We start from the raw sequence: 19,492 nt of genomic DNA, 5'->3' as shown, positions 1-19,492 counted from the left end.
AAAACTACTTGTTGTCAGAAGGAACTTCCTCCCCTCTCATCCTCAAAATCTCACATGAAATTTGCTTTTTGGCAACTAACTCAAGTTAAATATATCCATATAGCACGCTGGCCGAAGAGCAAGTGTGGTTGAGGCAGAACTAGCCCAAAGATCTCAAGTTTACAGCCTTGGCAGTTGAAGTTTTAGTCCCTGCCCTTGGGAAGCCCACAGAAGGAGGTAGAGACACACCTGACCAGCTGACCAAGGTCAAAGCTGGATCAAATTCCAGCTCTGCCAGTTATACTGTGTGACTCTGAGCAAGTGAACAGACCTCTCTGAGCCTCAGGTCCTTTCTTTGTAAACCGGAATAATAGCATCTGCCTCTGGCATTGTTACAGGAAATTGAGATGAGGCACAGAAAGCCCTTCGTATACATAGGGGTTCCATACGACTATCGGCTGTTAGTCATGTTGCTGTTTAGAGTTGAAGAGTTCCAACCAGGGCTGGTGCATAAAAGTGGAGAAGATGCCGCTCTACTCCTCCCTGGTCTCAAATCTTCCACAGTGGAGGGGACAAAGAGGTACAGGTCATCAGCCTAAAGTCCAGAGCTGGGGCTATGCTGGGTGCAGCCCACAGTACAACACAGTTTTATTATTTTTAATTTTTTAGACTAGAGACAGGGTCTCACTATGTTGCCCAGGCTGGTCTCGAACTCCTGGGCTCAAGTGATCCTCCTGCCTTGGCCTTCCAAAGTGCTGGAATTACAGGTGTGAGCCACTGCTCCAGCCACAACACGTTTTTCCACACAGTATTCAACAGTTAGAAAAATACTGACTTTTTGACATGGGAAGATTCATAAAAAAAACAAAAAACAAAAAACCCTCCAAATGTCCAGCTTTCTCCCCCATATAGGAAAACCTGGTGACCGCTGGCCGCCATTTATGCGAGGCTGGCGCCAGGCAAGCTCCACTCCTGTACATGAGGCATGGGGTCTGCAATTCGCCACAGTCCCCACCCCTCCCTCCTGTCTCATGCCCAGAAGACTCACTCATTGCTGTTACCAGGTCACCCTGGGAGCGCTGCAACTGTGGGACGAGGTGACATCTCACACCCTGCCTGTCCTGGCTCTGCTTTGCTCCAAAGCCACCCTGGCTCCCCTCCAGCCCCTCTGTCCATCTTTCTTTCTGGGAAGGTCTCAGCAAGCACGGTCTCCCCACGCCTCTGCTGCCCTGGTGGGGGCAGGGGTGAACAGGTGGGCCAGGCAGCCCCAAGTCCCAGCCAAGCTTCCCTCCCCCAGGGCAGCACCGCTCTGTGCAGGAGTCAGGAGTTGGCCCAGTCAGCTTTGCTGTCAGCCAAAGAGCTTCCCTGGGAAGCACCACATTCTTCTCCATCAGAAAAATTAATCAAAATGACACCTCGTGAACAAGATGTTTTGGCGGCAGAAAACAAACAGTGGTTTACAACAAATTAGTGAGGCTGCTCTGTGCGTCTGGGTACGTGAGCCAGGAGGAGGGCCGGCCTGGCACGGTCAGCAGGAAGCTGGCCTGGGCCAAGGGGACACCTGCTGTGGCCTCTGTGCACTTCCGAGGTCCGCAGCCCGCAGGGCTCCAGCCCCATTTCACTCTTTCACTTCCGCACAGGCCTGAAACCATCTCTAGATGTGAGGGGCCCTCCGCAGGCAGGCGCTGGGCTGATGGCCGCCCCCTCCAGTGGGGTCTCAGGGACATTCGTCTGGAGACCTGGGCCCCTTTCTGGAGCCTCTTTTCTTTCCTCTGATTGGACAAGGGCCCTGAGACCTGGCAAGGGGAGGATTCCAGAGAGCTCAGGGCACAGCATGAGATATTTCCGGGGGAGGAAACATTCCAAACAACCGAACCTGCAGCGTGGAGGGCACCCACGTGCCCTGCTCAGCTCTGGTGTTCAAGTCCTAAGACGTCACAGACCCTGAATGCCAGCCTGAGCTCAGAGCAGAGAACGAGCCCTGGTTTCTCGCCAAGTGAAACAAATTTGGCCAAGTCACTCCCCTGCTACAAGAATCGCCCTTAGAATAGTGTTAAATTCCTCTGTGTGGCCTTGAGACCCTGCACAATCTGGTCCCTGCTACCTCCCAGACCTTCTCTCTCTCCACTCTGCCCTGGCTCATGCAGGCAGCCCACGCTGGACTAGCAATTTCTCAAGCACCAAGCTCAGGTGCATTGCAGAGATTTTGCAATCGCAGTTCCCTTGGCCGGGAACGCTCTTTCTTCTGACTCCACACCGACACTTACTCATCATCTAGCTCTCAGCTTCCATGGCCCCTCCTTAGAGGCCCCTCCTGACCCCTCAGACCTGGGATCCCTTTTAATTTTTTGTACATTTTATTTTGCAGAGACAGGGTCTCCCTCTGTCACCCAGGCTGGAGTGCAGTGGTGCAATCTCAACTCACTGCAGCCTTGAACTCCTGGGCTCAAGCAATCTTCCCACCCCAGCCTCCCAAGTAGCTGGGACCACAGGCACACACTACCATGCCTGGCTAAAGGGTCCCCTTTAGAAACAGCCATCTAACTGAATTTTCTGTTTGTTGTTGCTGTTGTTGTTGTTGTTGAGAGAGTCTTGCTGTTTCCCAGGATGGAGTGCAGTGGTACGATTACAGCTCACTGCAGCCTTGACCTCCTGTGCTCAAGTGATCCTTCCACCTCCTGAGTAGCTGGGAATACAGGCATGCACCACCACCCCTGGCAAAGTTTTGTATTTTTTTTTTTTTTTTTGGTAGAGATGGGGTTTCGCATATTGCCCAGGCTGGTCTGGAACTCCTGGGCTCAAGTGACCCACCCACCTAGGCCTCCCAAAGTGCTGGGATTATAGACGTGAGTCACCGTGTGCCACCTGTAACTGAATTTTCTTTGAATTTGGTCATTGTCTGTATTCTTGCACCAGACACAAGCTCCCTGAAGAGATCACAGCTCTCTACCAAGGCAATATGTGATGGAAAGAAGAACGTGGATTCATATCCTCATGTCCAACTGTGTGATCCTGGGTAAGTTACTTACCCTCTCTGTGCCTCAGTTTCCTCACCTGTAAGATGGAGATAGAAATAGCACCTCCCTCGTGGGATGTTATGAGGACTGACAAGCTGAAAACAGTGCCTGGCACAGCAGGGCTGGCTCTGTCAGCTGCCCCGTGATTCCCGCTCACTGCTGAGCACTAAGTGTTGAGTCTGTCCTGGACCACTCCATTACTCACAAGCAACGCTGGCTTTTCAGCTGGGCGTGGTGGCTCACGCCTATAATCCCAACACTTTGGGAGGCCGAGGTGGGTGGATCACTTGAGGTCAGGAGTTCGAGACCAACTTGGCCAATGTGTCGAAACTCCGTCTCTACTAAAAATACAAAAATTAGCCAGGCATGGTGGTGCGCGCCTGTAATCCCAGCTACTCAGGAGGATGAGGCAGGAGAATCGCTTGACCCCAGGAAGCGGAGGTTGCAGTGAGCTGAGATCACTCTACTGGCTGGCTTTTCAGGTGGCCGACGCTCTTCCACTCCATGCTCGGAATCCCTCCTGAGAGTTCCGGAGCTTTCCTCCTCTGCTTTAGCGTGGGCCCTCATCATTTTCCATCAAATCCAAACAGTTTTCTAGCAAGCAAAGCCTCTCATGAACCTGCCCGTGCCAGCTCACTGACTCAGTCAGACTCTCTGAAGCTTAATTTTTTTTGAACTTTAAAGATACTATTTTAAGCTGGGTGTGGTGGGTCACGCCTGTAATCCCAGCACTTTGGGACGCCGAGGTGGGCAGATCACCTGAAGTCAGGAGTTCGAGACCAGCCTGGCCAACATGGCAAAACCCTGTCTCTACTAAAAATACAAAAATTAGCCTGGCGTGGTGGTGGGTGCATGTAATCCCAGCTACTCAGGAGGCTGAGGCAGGAGAATCGCTTGAACCCGAGAGGCGGAGGTTGCAGTGAGCCGAGATTGCACCACTGCACTCCAGCCTGTGCGACAGAGTGAGACTGTCTCAAAAAAAAAAAAAGAGAGAGAGACTGAACGTGACCAGATCATGCAGCCTCTTGCAGGCCATGACAAGGAGTTTGGATTTTATTCTGAGGTCACTGAGAAGCCATCTCAGAACAATTCAAAATAACTTTAAGATCTCAAAAAGGTATTATATTAATAATATCTAGTAAATTAGAAACGTGGTCTCCCTAGGTAGTTCCCAGCTCAAGTGATCCTCCCAGCCCGGCCTCCCAAAGTGCTGGGATTATGGGTGGAAGCCACTGTGCCTGGCTGTCTCTGAGGCTTACAGAGGCTAAGAGACTTGCCCATGGTCACACAGCTAAGACATGTCACGGAAGGGGCTTAGCTACAATAAAAGAGAGGTGCAATTCTTATTAAAACCTCACAATGTTGTAACGATCAATATAAAAGCATAACTGAAAACTTTTCATTTATATAGTGCAGCATGAAAATGTGGACTTTTGTGCTATGAAATACATGTGTCGTAGCATGGTCATGCGTACATTTTTGTGGCTGGGCGCCAAGGGCCTGGGGCATAGGCTGCCTCCGTCTGTGGAGCAAATGCCTCTTTCTCAGGCGGCTCAAAGGCAGGGCTGAGAGGCCAGGATCCAGTCGGAGAGGGGGCTGAGGTGGATTACCAGTATCCCCAGGTCATTTCCTGCACCGGACCCCTCGGGCCAGCCCAGGCCACAGGCAATGTCCACACCAGCACCAAGTCACCTGGGCAGCAGGCAGCCCGCCCTCTCTGGGGGCTGGGCCTCTGGCGAGTGGTGTGGCTCCTCCCACAGGGGCAGAACCCCATGCCAGCATTCCCGTGGGGCCACCCAATATCCCTGTCCCACCTCAGCCCTCTCCACTCCATGGACCCTTTGGAGGCAGCGCGGGTGGGTGAGGAACAGACAGCCCAGGGGCGCCACATGGCCAGGTCACCCTGACTGGCTGCTGCGTCTGGATGGTCACTGTTCGGGCCAGCCTGGGGTCAGGGGAGGCCTCAAACACCCGCCTCAGGGGAGCAGTGGGGTCCTGGGGGAGAGACCAAGAGAGAAACCCAAGCTCTCGAGCCCCCCAGCTGCCTGGGCCCCTCAGACCTACACCGGGCATTGGAACAGGCCCCGGGAGAAGGGCTTGGTGGAGATCCAAGCCCTTGGTGGAGACTGGAACGTCAGCCTCTGAGGGTGATGGCCCTTCAGGGTCACAGAAAGGAGGTGTCCACCCTGGGGGAGGAGGCGCTGAGGGGAACTGACTACAGATGGCACAAAATCCCAGCTGTGAAAGAATCAAGAAGGAAGACACTGAGAACGCCTGGGCACCCTGCGAGGACTCCCACCTCCCAGAGAGCAGGTCTGGCGGTCAGGGAGGGTACAGAATCAACCAATGGGGTGCAGGGCACCAGCTCTGGGCCCAGACATCACAAGTTCAAATCCCAGCTCCACCATTTTCCGGGTGGGCAAGCAACTTAACCCCTCAGTGACTCGGTTCCCTCATCTGTAAAACAGGAACAATGACCACACCCTCTTCACAGGGTGGGGTGTGAGGCGACTACAGAGTCGGCCCCAACACCAGTGGTGATGATCATCATTCTGGAAGGGCCCCTCCAGCTCATACCCTGGAGCAGCCACAGCCCTGGAGCCTTCAGGTCTGCACACACATGCGTATACACTCGGCTGCACCGCCTCCCCCAGACAAAGCCCTCGTGGGGCCAAGAACAACACACCGGGGTTGCTGAATGACTCACCCACCCCTGGCCAGGACGCGCTTCCTGGAACAAGTCACTGCAGGTAGGTCTAGGGGGCTCTCCAAGGCTTAGCAAGGCCCAGTGTGGTGGAGAGGAGAGGGTGCAGGTCCCAGCATGCCCCAGCCACACCCTGGGGGGATGCCACATCCCTGCAGCAGGAGTACTGGGGGGACCTCAGTTTCACATCCCACAGGTCTGGATTCCAAACCCAGTAGTGACTCTGCATAGGTGATTCTCCATCTCCAAGCCTCAGTCTCTGCCTCTGTAAATGGGAACACTAGCACTAACCTCATCGGGATGACTGTGCAGAGTGTAAGAAGTGTATTAAATGACAGGCAGGACCCACTGTTAGGATACTTGGGTTCTAACAGGACATGGGCAGCCAAGGTCCTGTGTCCTTTCTGCCCCTGATGTGTCTTAAATTTTTTTTTTTTTTAAATTTTCAGAGATAGGGTCTTGTTCTGTTGTCCAGGCTAGAGTGTAGTGGCATGATCATGGTTCATTGCAGCCTCAAACTCCTAGGCTCAAGTGATCCTCCTACCTCAGCCTCCTGAGTAGCTAGGGCCACAGGTGCATGCCATCACACTTGGATACTTTTTTGTAGAGACAAGGTCTTGCTTTGTTGCCCAGGCTGGTCTTGAACCCAAGCAGTCCTTCCACCGTGGCCCCCCAAAGTGGTGGGATTATAGCCATGAGCTACCACATCTGGCCCCTAATGTGCTTTTTTTTGTGAGACAGGGTCTCACTCTGTTACCTAGGATGAGTGCAGTCATGCGATCTCGGCTCACCGAAACCTCCACCTCCCAGGCTAGGCTCAAGTGATCCACCCACCTCAGCCTCCTGAGTAACTGAGACCACAGGGATGCGCCACCATGCCCAGCTAACTTTTCTATTTTTTGTAGAAATGGGGTTTTCCCATGTTGCCCAGGCTGGTCTCGAACTCCTGGGCTCAAGTGATCCACATGCCTTGGCCTCCCAAAGTGCTGGTATTACAGGCATAAGCCACCGTGCCTGGCCCCAAATGTGCTTTTAAAGCCATCGGTGGGAAATGTCACTCGGGAATGGTCACCATAAGTTGAGGGAGAGGACAAAGGATGCAGCTCATGACTTCATTGTCTTTGGAAAGCAAAGAGATGGAGGTTGTCTGAAGAGAGGCAATCCCAGAGGGCTTCTCACAGGAGGTGTCTTTAACTTGGTCTCTGAAGGATCAAGAGTAGTTCCTAGACCATGAGATCTGCGAGGCCACTGTCCAGCTGTTACAAGCTTGGGCAAACCACTCACCTGGAAGCAGACAGGTGAAAAGCATGTGCCTCAAGCAGGTACAATGAGGCCAGGAGCCTATGACTGGAAAGCACATGCCCTATCAGGCATTTCAAGTCGCACCATTTAAATACATTGCCTGGCCAAATAGAATGAGTTGACATGGGCCAAATTCTGCCCACAGGCAGAACCCCTGACACTTTCTGAATTTTCATTTCCACCCCTGTTAAATGGAGATACTGTTAGTACCCAGCACACAAGATGGCTGGGAAAGATAAAAGAATCACTGCATATAAAATGCCTAACGCAGAGCCTGGAACCTTGTAAGCACTCAATAAGGCCAGGCATGGTAGCTCATGCTTGTAATCTCAGCACTTTGGGAAGTCAAGGCAGGAGGATCGCTGAAGTCCAAGAGATGGAGACCAGCCTGGGCAGCAAAGCGAGCCTCTGTCTCTACAAAAAGAAAAATTAGCCAGGTGTGGTGGTGCGTGCCTGCAGTCCCAACCACTTGGGAGGCTAAGGTGGAAGGATCACTTGAGCCCAGGAGTTCCAGGCTGCGATGAGTTAGGATCACGCCTGCATTCCAGCCTGGACAACAGAGTGAGATCCTATCTCAAAAACAAAAAGCACTCACTAAATGGGCTGCTATGATAAAGTGGAGATAAGGTGTGGACAGGCAGAACAGTGGAGACAGGGCAGTAGAGGGGGTACCTGCAGGCAGAGCCCAAGGAGCCACAAGAGGCCCTGCTAGGTGGCACCTTTCCTGTGAAGGGCAAGTCACCAGAAACTGGCGCTCCAGGCCCGTGGCCTCAGACAAGTCCCCTTATCTCCTTCCCTGAGCCTCCGTCTTCTCACCTATAAAATGAGGGTGATTAGCCAGGCACGGTGGCTCATGCCTGTAATCCCAGCACTTTGGGAGGCCAAGGCAGGTGGATCACTTGAGGTCAGGACTTCGAGACCAGCCTGGCCAACATGGTGAAACCCCATCTCTACTAAAAATACAAAAATTAGCTGCGCATGGTGACACACACCTGTAATCCCAGCTACTTGGGAGGCCGAGGTAGGAGAATCACTTGAACCCGGGAGGCGAAGGTTGCAGTAAGCCGAGATCACACCACTGCACTCCAGCCTGGGTGACAGAGTGAGACCCCATTTCAAAACAAAACAAAAAGGACACATGATCCTTCCTTCCTTACGGGGCCATGGAGAGGATCCCAGGAAGACAGAGGAGAGATGAGGAAGAGAACAGCCTTTGCAGGCCACAAAGAGCCATACGCAGGAGGGATGCCCGTCCCCCTTCCCCAGCTCCTCGGGCCAGCTCGAGGCTGACTCCTGCCTCAGGAAGGGCAACATGGCCAGAATTCTGGATGTCATCCTGGGCACTGTCCCTAAGTTTGCAGCGATGGGAAGGAGAGCGGGAGCTGTTTCTGCTCATCACAGTAACCTCAGATGGCACTCAGCAAACAGTAGGCGCCCAATAAATAGTAGATGAGCACACGAACTGTCACAGCCGAGGCTCACGGGGGACAGAGAAAGGCTGAGGTGCCTGGCCGCCCGTACCCGTTTCCTGTCTGCAGAAGTGAAATGTGCCCCCCTAAACTCTGCTTCCTGTGCGCTCCTCCCCACGCTGGGGTCTGCAGAGGGAAGGGGGAGAGGCCCTCCCCTCACTTCTCGGGGCAGGATACTCACGTTCCTGAAGGAGAGGAGCCCTGCAGATCCCAGCCACCTCCGCAGGGCCTGCGGGAAGGCCCCATGGTCCTGCTCAGCCTGAAGCACGTCTGCTTCCAGGAAGGCGACGTGGTGTCCAACCATCTTGACGAAGGCCTGAGGGACACGGAGAAGCCATGATGCCGCATCTGTGCAGGCTGGAGCCCATTCCTGGCCACACTCCCTGGGCTGGTGGGGACTCCAGGCCTTTCATCACTGCGACCAGCCTCCCTCCAACGAGGCTCCCCGCAAGGCAGCAGGGCTTGCTTAGCTGGAGGGGCACCTGCAGAAACCCTGACAACGGTCACAGCTCCCGCTGGTGGCCTCTTGCTTTCTCCCCATAGGGACCCTGCTCTTAGCCTCCATTTTACAGAGGAGGGAAATCAAGGCTCAGAGAGGCTGGGTCACCTGCTCAAAGTCACAAAGCCAGGAAGTGGTGGGGGCGGGGGCAGGGGGTCTCAGGGCACATTCATCAGATTTCAAAGCCTTTTTTGTTAAAAGTTGATTTTACAGAAATAGCCCAAATGCGTATTTATTTATTTGTATTTTTCATCTATGTTAAGGACACACAATCGCTCATTTTAATAGCAGATGTGCTGTATATTCGAACTCAGAAGCCACCAAGGGCCTGGCAGGAAACAAGCAGGTAAAGGGGGCCTAATGGGAAGCAGGGTCAACCAGAAAGCTGAGTCCAGGCCCACAGGGACCACTCAGCTCCAGGCCTCAAGTGCAGAATTGCCAGTTTCAAGAAGAAAAAAGGGCATGGTGGCTCACACCTATAATCCCAGCACTTTGGGAGGCTGAGGCGGGTAGATCACCTGAGGTCAGGAGTTCAAGACCAGCCTGGCCAACATGGTGAAACCCCATCTCTGCTAAAAATACAAAAAGTAGCCAGACATGGTGGCACATGCCTGTAATCCCAGCTACTCGGGAGGCTGAGACAGGAAAATCACTTGAACCCAGGAGGCGGAGGTTGCAGTGAGCCGAGATCGCGCCATTGCACTCCAGCCTGCGCAACAAGAGTGAAACTCCGTCTCAAAAAAATAAATAAAATTGGACAACTCAGTGGTGGCCACTGCACAGACCAGACTTCGCTCGTTCTCGCGTGCCTCGCTCCGCTTTTCCTCCGCAACCATGTCTGACAAATACGATATGGCTGAGATCAAGAAATTCGATAAGTCGAAACTGAAGAAGACAGAGATGCAAGAGAAAAATCCACTGCCTTCCAAAGAAACGATTGAACCGGAGAAGCAAGCAGGCGAATCATAATGAGGTGTGCGCCGCCAATATGCACTGTACGTTCCACAAGCATTGCCTTCTTATTTTACTTCTTTTAGCTGTTTAACTTTGTAAGATGAAAAGAGGTTGGATCAAGTTTAAATGACTGTGCTGCCCCTTTCACATCAAAGAACTACCGACAACGAAGGCCGCGCTTGCCTCTCCCATCTGTCTATCTGGCTGGCAGAGAAGGAAAGAACTTGCATGCTGGTGATGGAAGAAGTGGGGTGGAAGAAGTGGGATGGGACGACAGTGAAATCTAGAGTAAAACCAGGCCAGCCCAAGGTGTCCTGCAGGCTGTAATGCAGTTTAATCAGAGTGCCATTTTTTGTTGTTGTTGTTCAAATGATTTTAATTATTGGAATGCACAGTTTTTTTAATACGCAAATAAAAAGTTTAAAAACTTAAAAATAAATAAAATTAAAATAAATAAAAAAAGAATTCTGGCTGGGCATGGTACCTCATGCCTGTAATCTCAATACTTTGGGAGGCTGAAGCCAGGGAGGGTCACTTGAGGCCAGGAATTTAAGACCAGCCTGGGCAATATGGTAAAACCCCATCTCTACAAAAAATTGAAAAATTAGCCAGGCATGGTGGCATGTGCCTGTAGTTCCAGCTACTCAGGACGCTGGGGCAGGAGGATCACTTGAGCCCAGGAGTTCAAGGCTGCAGTGAGCTATGATCAGACTCTCTGGATTAGAATCCAAATTCTACCTCTCAATAGTTATGTGCCTTTCAGCAAGTTACTTAACTTCTATTAGCCTCCATTTTTTTATCTGAAAAATGAGGATTAAAAACAATATCAACCTTGGCCAGGTGGAGTAGCTCTCATGCCTATAATCCCAGCACTTTGGGAGGCCAAGGCAGGATGATCGCTTGAGGCCAGGAGTTTGAGACCAGCCTGGCCGGCATGGTGAAACCCCAACTCTATTAAAAATACAAAAAAAATTAGCCGAGTGTGGTGGTGCATGCCTGTATTCCCAGCTACTCGGGAGGCTATGGCATGAGAATTACTTGAACCCGGGAGGCAGAGGTTGCAGTGAGCTGAGATCACAACACTGCATTACTGCCTGGGGGACAGGGCAAGCTCCATTTCAAAAAACAAAAACAAAAACACTAACCTTATTCAACAAGTAGAGTGCTTAGCACATATTAAGAGCCCATCAAATCTCAGACACTATCATTTTTAAAAGGACACTCAGATTTTATGAAAAATCTCCAGTTTTATTCAATGTTAGCAATAAATCTACACTTTAAAAAAAAATACTGTTCAGGCCCAGTAAAATGTAACTCACCCATTTGTGACCTCTGGTGTGTGTCTTTTCATACTGTCTGTGTGCTCAGTACATGTATGGGCATGTGTTAGTGTGCGTATGCATGTGTGTACATGGCTAAAGGCAGCAGAGGTGGGGACTACGGTGCCACCTCAGACCAGGCAGCACCTCTGTGGCCTGCTTTGTTCCATTAGTAAAATAGAAAAGATTTTTCTCATACCAGGAACAGGAATGAGGACACCTCAGTGCTGGCTGCTTCTGGGAAAGCCTCTCCTTCAAGAATACCACGAAATGCAGTCCTCCCAAGACCTGCCAGGCCTCCCGCCATCTAGCCCTACCTTCCCTCCTCCCTCCACGCGCTTCCCTTTGGTTCCTTTAAAGTGCCCAGCCTCACCCCACAGGGCCTCTGCACCTGCACTCCCTGCCTATAGCGCCCTGCTCTCCTTTCTCCATGGGGTGTGGCCCTGCTTGTGGGTGTGTGTGTATGTGTTTTTTTTTAAGATGGAGTCTCACTCTGTCACCCAGGCTGGAGTGCAATAGCGTGATCTTGGCTCACTGCAACCTCTGCCTCCCAGGTTCAAGCAATTCTCCTGCCTTAGCCTCCTGAGTAGCTAGCATTACAGGCAAGCACCACCATGTCCAGCTAATTTTGTATTTTTAGTAGAGACGGGGTTTCTCCATGTTGGTCAGGCTGGCCTGGAACTCCCAATCTCAGGTGACCCACCCGCCTTGGCCTCCCAAAGTGCTGGGATTACAGGCGTGAGGCACTGCACCCAGTCTAACTTTGTATTTTTAATAAAGACGGCGTTTCACCATGTTGGCCAGGCTGGTCTCGAACTCCTGACCCCAGGTGTTCCACCTGACTCAGCCTCCAAAAGTGCTGGGATTACAGGCGTGAGCCACCACGCCCAGTCTGTCTTTCAGGCTTCCATCTAACTGTCCCTGAGCACCTGATCTCATACAGCCCCGGCAGGCACTCTGGAGCCACTCAGATTCGTGGTCTTCACAGCCCTCATTGCCCTCTGAAATTCTTATCTATTCACGGTCCACACCCTTTAGAATGTGGGTTCTAAAACAGAAGCTGCTGAGTCAGCACTGCTCACAGATCAAGACCAGAGCCTGGTCCAGGAGACAGGGCCCATATGGATGGTGGATGCATAAATGCACACGTGCATGAATGAATGAATGAGCGAATGAGTGAGTGAGTGTATCCTTAGCAAAACGACACTGGGTGAACCCAAGATGGAGGCTTCTCTCGTGCTGCTGCCGCCCTGGGGTTCTGGCTGCAGCAGGGCTGAAAGGCTGAATCAGCCACGTCGTGTGTGTGCGTGTGTGTGTGCAGATGTGTGCATGTGTGTGTGCATGTGTATGTGTGTGTGTAGAGGTGGGTGGGTGGGAAATGGGCCAGGAAGCATATGCCAAGGGCTCTAGCCTCAGAGGCCTGGCTCAGCCAGCACATATGGTTGTAAAACTCAGACTAAAGTGCCGACTCCCCTTCCTCCAGCCGATTCCAATTTTACGCTCCCTGCGTTAATACCAATCTGGTGGAGAGTGTGAGGCGAAGCTGAGGAATGTGCACTCGCGATGTTTGAACCGTCTCCAAAATGCCTGCCAGTGAGGCCAGCCCAGCCAAGCCGCAGCCAGAGAGGCTGAAACCTGGGCCAGGGCAGCCCCAACTCCAGGGAGAGGAGACGCACACATCCACCCACACAGCCAGGATGTGGTGGCTACAGGTGAGCAAGAGGGCCCACCGCTAATCTTAGCCACCCTGAGGGCTGGGTGCAGGGAGCATGATTGATTTCTGCATATTTTCCTCTTCAATAAAGATATACTACTTTTATAATCAGCTGAGAGGGAGGGAAGGAAAGCCTTATTGTTTAAAAATATATTGGCAAGTACTGAGGAATTTGAACACTTCATTCCCCCCTGGGCACAGGGGTCTTGCCATGTTGCCCAGGCTGATCTTGAACTCCTGGGCTCAAGTGATCCTCCTACTTTGGCCTCCCAAAGTGCTGGGATTACAGGCCGAGCTGCTATGCCTGGAGAATTTGAACACTTCCACCAAAGAATTCCCAGCTTCAGAGCATGGGTCCTGTCCAGAAAGGTGTGTTGACATCCAGGAGGGGGAAAACATAAACTTTGCAACCCAGTTCTACCACTTTCCACCTGTGTGAACTCAGGAGAGTCACTTCTCATCTCTGTGCCTCAGCGGCTTTTTCTGTAAAATGAGACTAGTAGCAGGACCTTGCTCCTGGGGTTGTTGTGGAGTTGAAGTGAGTTCTTATGTGTAAAGCACTCATAGTCCCTGGCTTGTAGTAGGCACTCAAAAATATTAGTTTTTGTTGGCTGGGCATGGTGGCTCATGCCTGTAATCTTGGCACTTTGAGAGGCCAAAGTGGGCAGACTGCTTGATGAGCCTGAGCAACATGGCAAAACTCCATCTCTACAGAAAATATAAAAAATTAGCTGGGCGTGGTGGCACACACCTGTAGTCCCAGCTATTCGGGAGGCTGAGGTGGGAGGATCGGTTGGGGCCAGGAAGTGTGATTGCACCACTGCACTCCAGCCTGGATGACAGAGTGAGAACTTGTCTCAAAAGAAAAGTTAGTTTTTATTAATACAACTGATAAAGGGTCAAGTTCTGGCCTGAGAGGTCGTCTCGTGGTTTCCAAGCTCTCATCTGGCAGGTCACACTGATTCTGAGGGCAGGGTGGACTTGCACTCTGTGGAAGCTACTGACACCCTAGTCACCCCAGGACCCCCGGCTGGCAGGGCAGAGCAGCCATTATCCATCCTGGACAAATTATCCCTCTCTCAGCCTTGTGGACAACTACAACCACCATAATAGTTTGTCCTTGCTGAGCATCTGCAAGATGGCAGGTGCTGGTCTCATTTAATCCTCACAATGACTCTGAGGGGTGGATGGCACATTCTCTTCCTGGAGATGGGGGTCTTCCTTGACACTGACTCCAAGGGGGTTGGTGAATTACCAAAGGGGCAGATCAGAGCCCCAGCTCTCTGGCTCTGGAGTCCACCTGCCCCATACAATGTCAGGTTCTCAGCAGGTCCCTCAGTTTTATTGTTTGATGTCACACACTTGAGCTAATAGGAAATACATCACCAGCCAGGTGCAGTGGCTCACACCTGTAATCCCACCACTCTGGGAGGCTGAAGCGGGCAGATCATGAGATCAGGAGTTCAGGACCAGCCTGACTAACATGGTGAAACCCCGTCTCTACTAAAACTACAAAAGTTAGCCATGTGTGGTGGCAAGCGCCTGTAATCCCAGCTACTCAGGAGGCTGAGGCAGGAGAATCACTTGAACGTGGGAGGCAGAGGTTGCAGTGAGCTGAGATCGCACCATTGCACTCCAGCCTGGGCGACAGAGCGAGACTCTGTCTCCAAAAAAAGAAAAGAAATACATCATCTCCCACTTGATCTTAAAATCCATGGCCCTCTTGGAACCTCACTTAGGACTCCCCCCTTTTAATGGAGCATCAGTTACAGAGAAATCTCTCTCTACTCTAAGGAAAGCAGACGTGCAGGGGTGTTGACAGGAGGTGAGTGCCACTCAGCCTCAATGTTGGTGAGACTCTAGGGCAGAGTAAGGTCTGTGACAGCCGGGAGATTCACGCCCCATGGTGGTGACAGTTGCTTCTTAGCTCCAGCTGTTCCCAGAAAGGAATGGGGAGAGCTTGGGGTTGGTCTTCTAACACCTGGTCCCTCAGCAGTCCTGGCTCCTGTTGGCATCTGAGTTTGCAATCTCTATCTAAAACTTACAATAGGCCAGGCATGGTGGCTCACGCCTGTAATCCCAGCACTTTAGGAGGCCGAGGCGGGTGGATCACAACGTCAAGAGATTGAGACCATCCTGGCCAACATGGTGAAACCCCGTCACTAATAAAAATACAAAAAATTAGCCGGGCGTGGTGGCAGGCGCCTGTAGTCCCAGCTACTTGGGAGGCTGAGGCAGGAGAATCACTTGAACCCGGGAGGCAGAGGTTGCAGTGAGCCGAGACTGCACCACTGCACTCCAGCCTGGAGACAGAGCGAGACTCCGTCTCAAAAAAAAAAAAAAAATTATAGTCGTTGCGGGTGGGAGTTCAAAATGGTGTAGTCACTTTGGAAAACTGTTGGAAATGTCCTAAAACGAGTTGAGTTCAAAATGGTGTAGTCACTTTGGAAAATTGTTAGAAATTTCCTAAAACGAGTTTCCATAGCTCTCCTAAAAAGATCTGCCAATAATTCCACTTCTAGGTATCTACCCAAAATAAATGAAAACATATGTTACACAAAAACTTGTATGCAAACGTTCATAGCAGCATTGTTCACGACAGCCGTAAAGTGGAAAGCACCCAACTGTGCACGAGCTAATGCATGGACAAATGAAGTATGGTCCAGCCATATACCAAAAGATGACTCAACCACAGAAGGAATGAGGTCCTGGCACATGCTACAACATAGGTGAACCTTGAAACCATTATGGCAAGTGAAAGAAGCCAAACACAGAAGGCCATATATGGTATGATTCCATTAGCATGAAATGTCCAGCATAGGCAAATCCAGAGACAGAAAGTAGATGAGTGGTTGCCAGAGCCAGGGACTGGGGAATGGTTGCTAATAGACATGCGGTATCTTTTGGGAAAATGTTCAGGAATGAGATAGTGCTTATTGTTGTATCACCTAGTAAATATACCCCACACCTCCAAATGGTATACTTTAAGAACAATCTGCTGGGCGTGGTGGCTCATGCCTGTAATCTCAGCACTTTGGGAGGCCAAGGCGGGTAGATCACTTGAGGTCAGGAGTTCGAGACCAGCCTGGCCAACATGGTGAAACCCCATCTCTATTAAAAATACAAAAATTAGCCAGGTGTGGTGGGCATTCCTGTAATCCTAGCTACTCAGGAGGCTGAGGCAGAAGAATCGCTCGAACCTGGGAGGAAGGGGTTGCAGTGAGCCAGGATCCCACCACAGCACTCCAGCCTGGGCAACAGAGTGAGACTCCATCTCAAAAAAAAAAAAAAAAAAAGTTCGAGACCAGCCTGGGAAGCAACTTAGTGAGCCCCGGTCTCTACAAAGAATGAATGAGTGAATGAATGAATGAATGAATGAAAAAAATAATAATCAATGTCGACTTTCTTGGTGGGAAACGGGGGTTACAGTAGCTGCAATCCCTCTGACGGGTCCTGTCATTCTAAGAACAGGGTCCAAACTCCAGGCCTCGGCCCTACCCTATGGGCTACACCCCTTACTCCATCTCATGCCTGACCTTGAGCTCCTCCCGGGCCCCAGGTGCCTGAGAAGCTGCCTTTTCCCACCTCTGGACCTTTCTTTGCACAAGCTGCTTCCTCCCCAGGTTTCCTGCACCAGATCTCAGGCCTTAGGATCCAGGTCACACACTTGGGAAGCCCCCTCTGTTCCAGCTCTGGCCAGGACCCCTTGGTGTGTGCTCTTGCGGCCGACCCACCCCACCTGGCCTGCTTCCCTGTCTAATGCTCCTCCAGGACCACCTGCAGGGAAGCCGACATCTCCCCTCGGCCGTATGCCCAGCACCCATCTCAGGGCAGCCCACAGTGCAGCAAATGTTTGTTGAATACGACAAGGATTTGGGTACAAGAACCTCACCACGGTTAACTTCCATTTTATAGGGAAATGAGGCTCGGAATTTTCTGGGGGCCACACACTAGGAGGCAGCAGCACTAGGACTTGAACCCAGGCTATGCAGCTCTAGATCAGCGCTTCGAAACAGCGGCGATCTTGCCCACCAGGGGACATTTGGCAACATGTTTGGTTGTCATGCTGGGGAGTGGGGTTGGAGGAATGCTAATAGTATCTTGTGAGTGGAGGCCAGAGAGGCTGCTAAGCAACTTACAATGCCCAGAACAAGCACCACAACAGAGAATTTTCCAGGTCAGTAGCACTGGGGCTGAGAAACCCTGCTCTGGGGTGTGCGCCCCTAACCACTAGGCTGTCCTGACTCTTCGGCGGCTTCCTCCTCCTCAGGATAAAGGGCAAAGTCCTGACCTCGGATGTCAAGGGTTGGACAACCTGGCTGCTGCTGCCAGTTTCTTCGGCCCCACTGGGGTCCGAGTCCCCTTTGCCTCCAATACCTGGCCTCCCAGGATCCTTCCAACATCCCAATCTCCTCCTTGCTCAGAGCCAAGATCCCACCTGGAGCCCCTGCCTGAGCTGCACCCACCTAACACAGTTCCCACAGTTCCCCCACCCACCTAACACAGTTCCTTCCACTCGTTCTCCAGGGTCCTGTAGATCCCATACCTCCGTCGCTACTTCCCTTCACAACATTTGCCTAATGAAAGCAAATCCTGGCTAAGTGTGGGCAGCAGAACAACGGCTCCCAGAGACATCCATGTCCTAGTCCCAGAACCTGTGAATATGTCATCTTCCTTGGCAAAAGGGATCCTGTAGGTGTGATTAAGTTAAGGATCTTGGAATGGGAGGTCACCGTGAATCATCCAGGTAGGCCCAACGTAATCTCAAGGGTCCTTACAGGAGGGAGGCAGGAGGGCCAGCGACAGAGACAGGAAGATGTTACTCCGTGGGCTTTGAAAGGGGAGGCAGGGGCCACGAGCTGAGGAATGCAGGCAGTGCTAGAATCTGGAAAAGGCAGGAAAAAAGGCAAAGGAAGGCAAAGATTCTCCCCAGAGCCTCTGCAACGGGCCAACCTGCCACCACCTTGACTTTAGCCCCATAAGGCACATTTTGAGCTTCTGACTTCCAGAACTATAAGATAATAAATGTGTGTTGTGGATGAGTGTGGTGGCTCATGCCTGTAATCCCAGCACTTTGGGAGGCTGAGGCGGGCAGATCTCTTGAGGTCGGGAGTTCGAGAGCAACCTAGCCAACATGGCAAAACCCTGTCTCTACTAAAAATACAAAAATTAGCCAGACGTGGTGGCAGGCGCCTGTAATCCCAGCTACTTGGGAGGCTGAGGCAGGAGAATCCCTTGAACCCAGGAGGCGGAGGTTGCAGAGAGCTGAGATCATGCCACTGCACTCTAGCCTGGGCGACAGAGCGAGGGTCCGTCTTAAAAAAAAAAAAAAAAAAAAAAAAAAAAAAGTGTGTTGTTTTCTTTTCTTTTTTTTTTTTAAATTGGGCAGTGTCCTGAGCCAGAGTAGGCTCAGAGAGGCTCATGTGTTGTTTTAAGCCACTGAATTTGTGGTAATTTCTCCCAGCAGTGATAGGAGGCCGATATGGTAATACCCTGCGGAGGGTCTCTCCTGGCCCTCAGTCAACATCAGTGGACTGAATGCTCAGAAAGGAACGGGCCTGACAGCTGGGCTGGCCCAGGCCAGGTGAGAACCAGGCTGCAAGTCTTCACATTTTCTTTCCTCTTTCAAACGTGTGGAATAAAATTCAAATGAATCAGCTATTCCAAGGGCAAAGTTTTAATTATATTCCTGCTTCATTCTCTGCTGACAAGAATGTTAATTCTCTGCTAACTCAGTGCTGACAGCCACGCCTGCTCCCTCCCTCTGCAGCTTGGGAGTGGCTCACGTTCCCTCTGGCCAGGTGACTATGACACAACCGCAAGCTCCTCTCAGCCTCCGGGTCCCCTGCTGTGTAGGGAGCCAGGGTCCCAAGCCCAGGGCCCCAGGTGGATGAAGAGTGTCTGCACCGGCACCTATGAGCTGGAGTCCTGGCTTGATGTAACTAGTAGTGTGACCCCAGAGAAGTGGCTGACCTTGCAAAGCTTATGCTCCTCTTCCAGCAGGCGGGGGCAGTGAGGGGACTGATTCTGCAGTGCAGCAAGGAGGAAATGAGATGCCATGCATCTTAGCCAGGTGAGTAAAAGATGGGTGAGCTACGTTAGCGGTAAGGCAACAGGGCATGGTGGGGACTGTGGAAAACTGGAGAGCCCGCGCCCTTCTGAGCAGCAGCAGCCACCAGCTCCATCCATTTTTTTTTTTTTTTTTTTTTGAGACAGAGTCTTGCTCTGTTGCCCAGGCTAGAGTGCAGTGGTGTGACGTTGGTTCACTGCAACCTCTGCCTCCCAGGTTCAAGTGATCCTTGTGCCTCAGCCTCCTCAGTGTGTGTCACCACGCCCAGCTGATTTTCATATTTTTAGTAGGGACGGGGTTTCACCAGGTTGGCCAGGGTGGTTTCGAACTCTTGGCCTCAATTGATCCCCCCGCCTCAGCCTCCCAAAGTGCTGGGATTACAGGTGTGAGCCACCGCGCCCAGCCTCCAGCCATTCTTGCAAGAACACTGCAAGAATGCAACCCAGGGGCTGGAAATGTTCTCTC

General features: G+C 51.7%; 2 protein-coding genes across 3 annotated transcripts in view; one reads left to right on the top strand and one right to left on the bottom strand.

Annotated features, from left to right (window-relative positions):
* The window catches only part of BCAS4 (breast carcinoma amplified sequence 4), an 83,164-nt gene that overhangs the window by 27,116 nt on the left and 36,556 nt on the right, over positions 1-19,492 (bottom strand). For both annotated transcript variants that reach the window (XM_063659082.1, XM_054466494.2), the window contains exon 4: positions 8,653-8,787. In XM_063659082.1, the coding sequence (XP_063515152.1) occupies positions 8,653-8,787 (135 nt within the window). The remainder of the gene's footprint in view (positions 1-8,652; positions 8,788-19,492) is intronic.
* Positions 9,724-10,297, top strand: LOC129022134 (thymosin beta-4-like; the record flags this gene model as incomplete). Its single annotated transcript, XM_054468258.2, has 1 exon — positions 9,724-10,297. A coding segment is annotated over one exon (216 nt), but the record flags the coding sequence as incomplete, so codon positions are not given.

Source organism: Pongo pygmaeus, chromosome 21, assembly GCF_028885625.2.
Source record: "Pongo pygmaeus isolate AG05252 chromosome 21, NHGRI_mPonPyg2-v2.0_pri, whole genome shotgun sequence".
NCBI lineage: Eukaryota > Metazoa > Chordata > Mammalia > Primates > Hominidae > Pongo > Pongo pygmaeus.
Note: the sequence above shows the minus strand (reverse complement) of the source record. Positions and strands in the feature narration are given on the sequence as shown.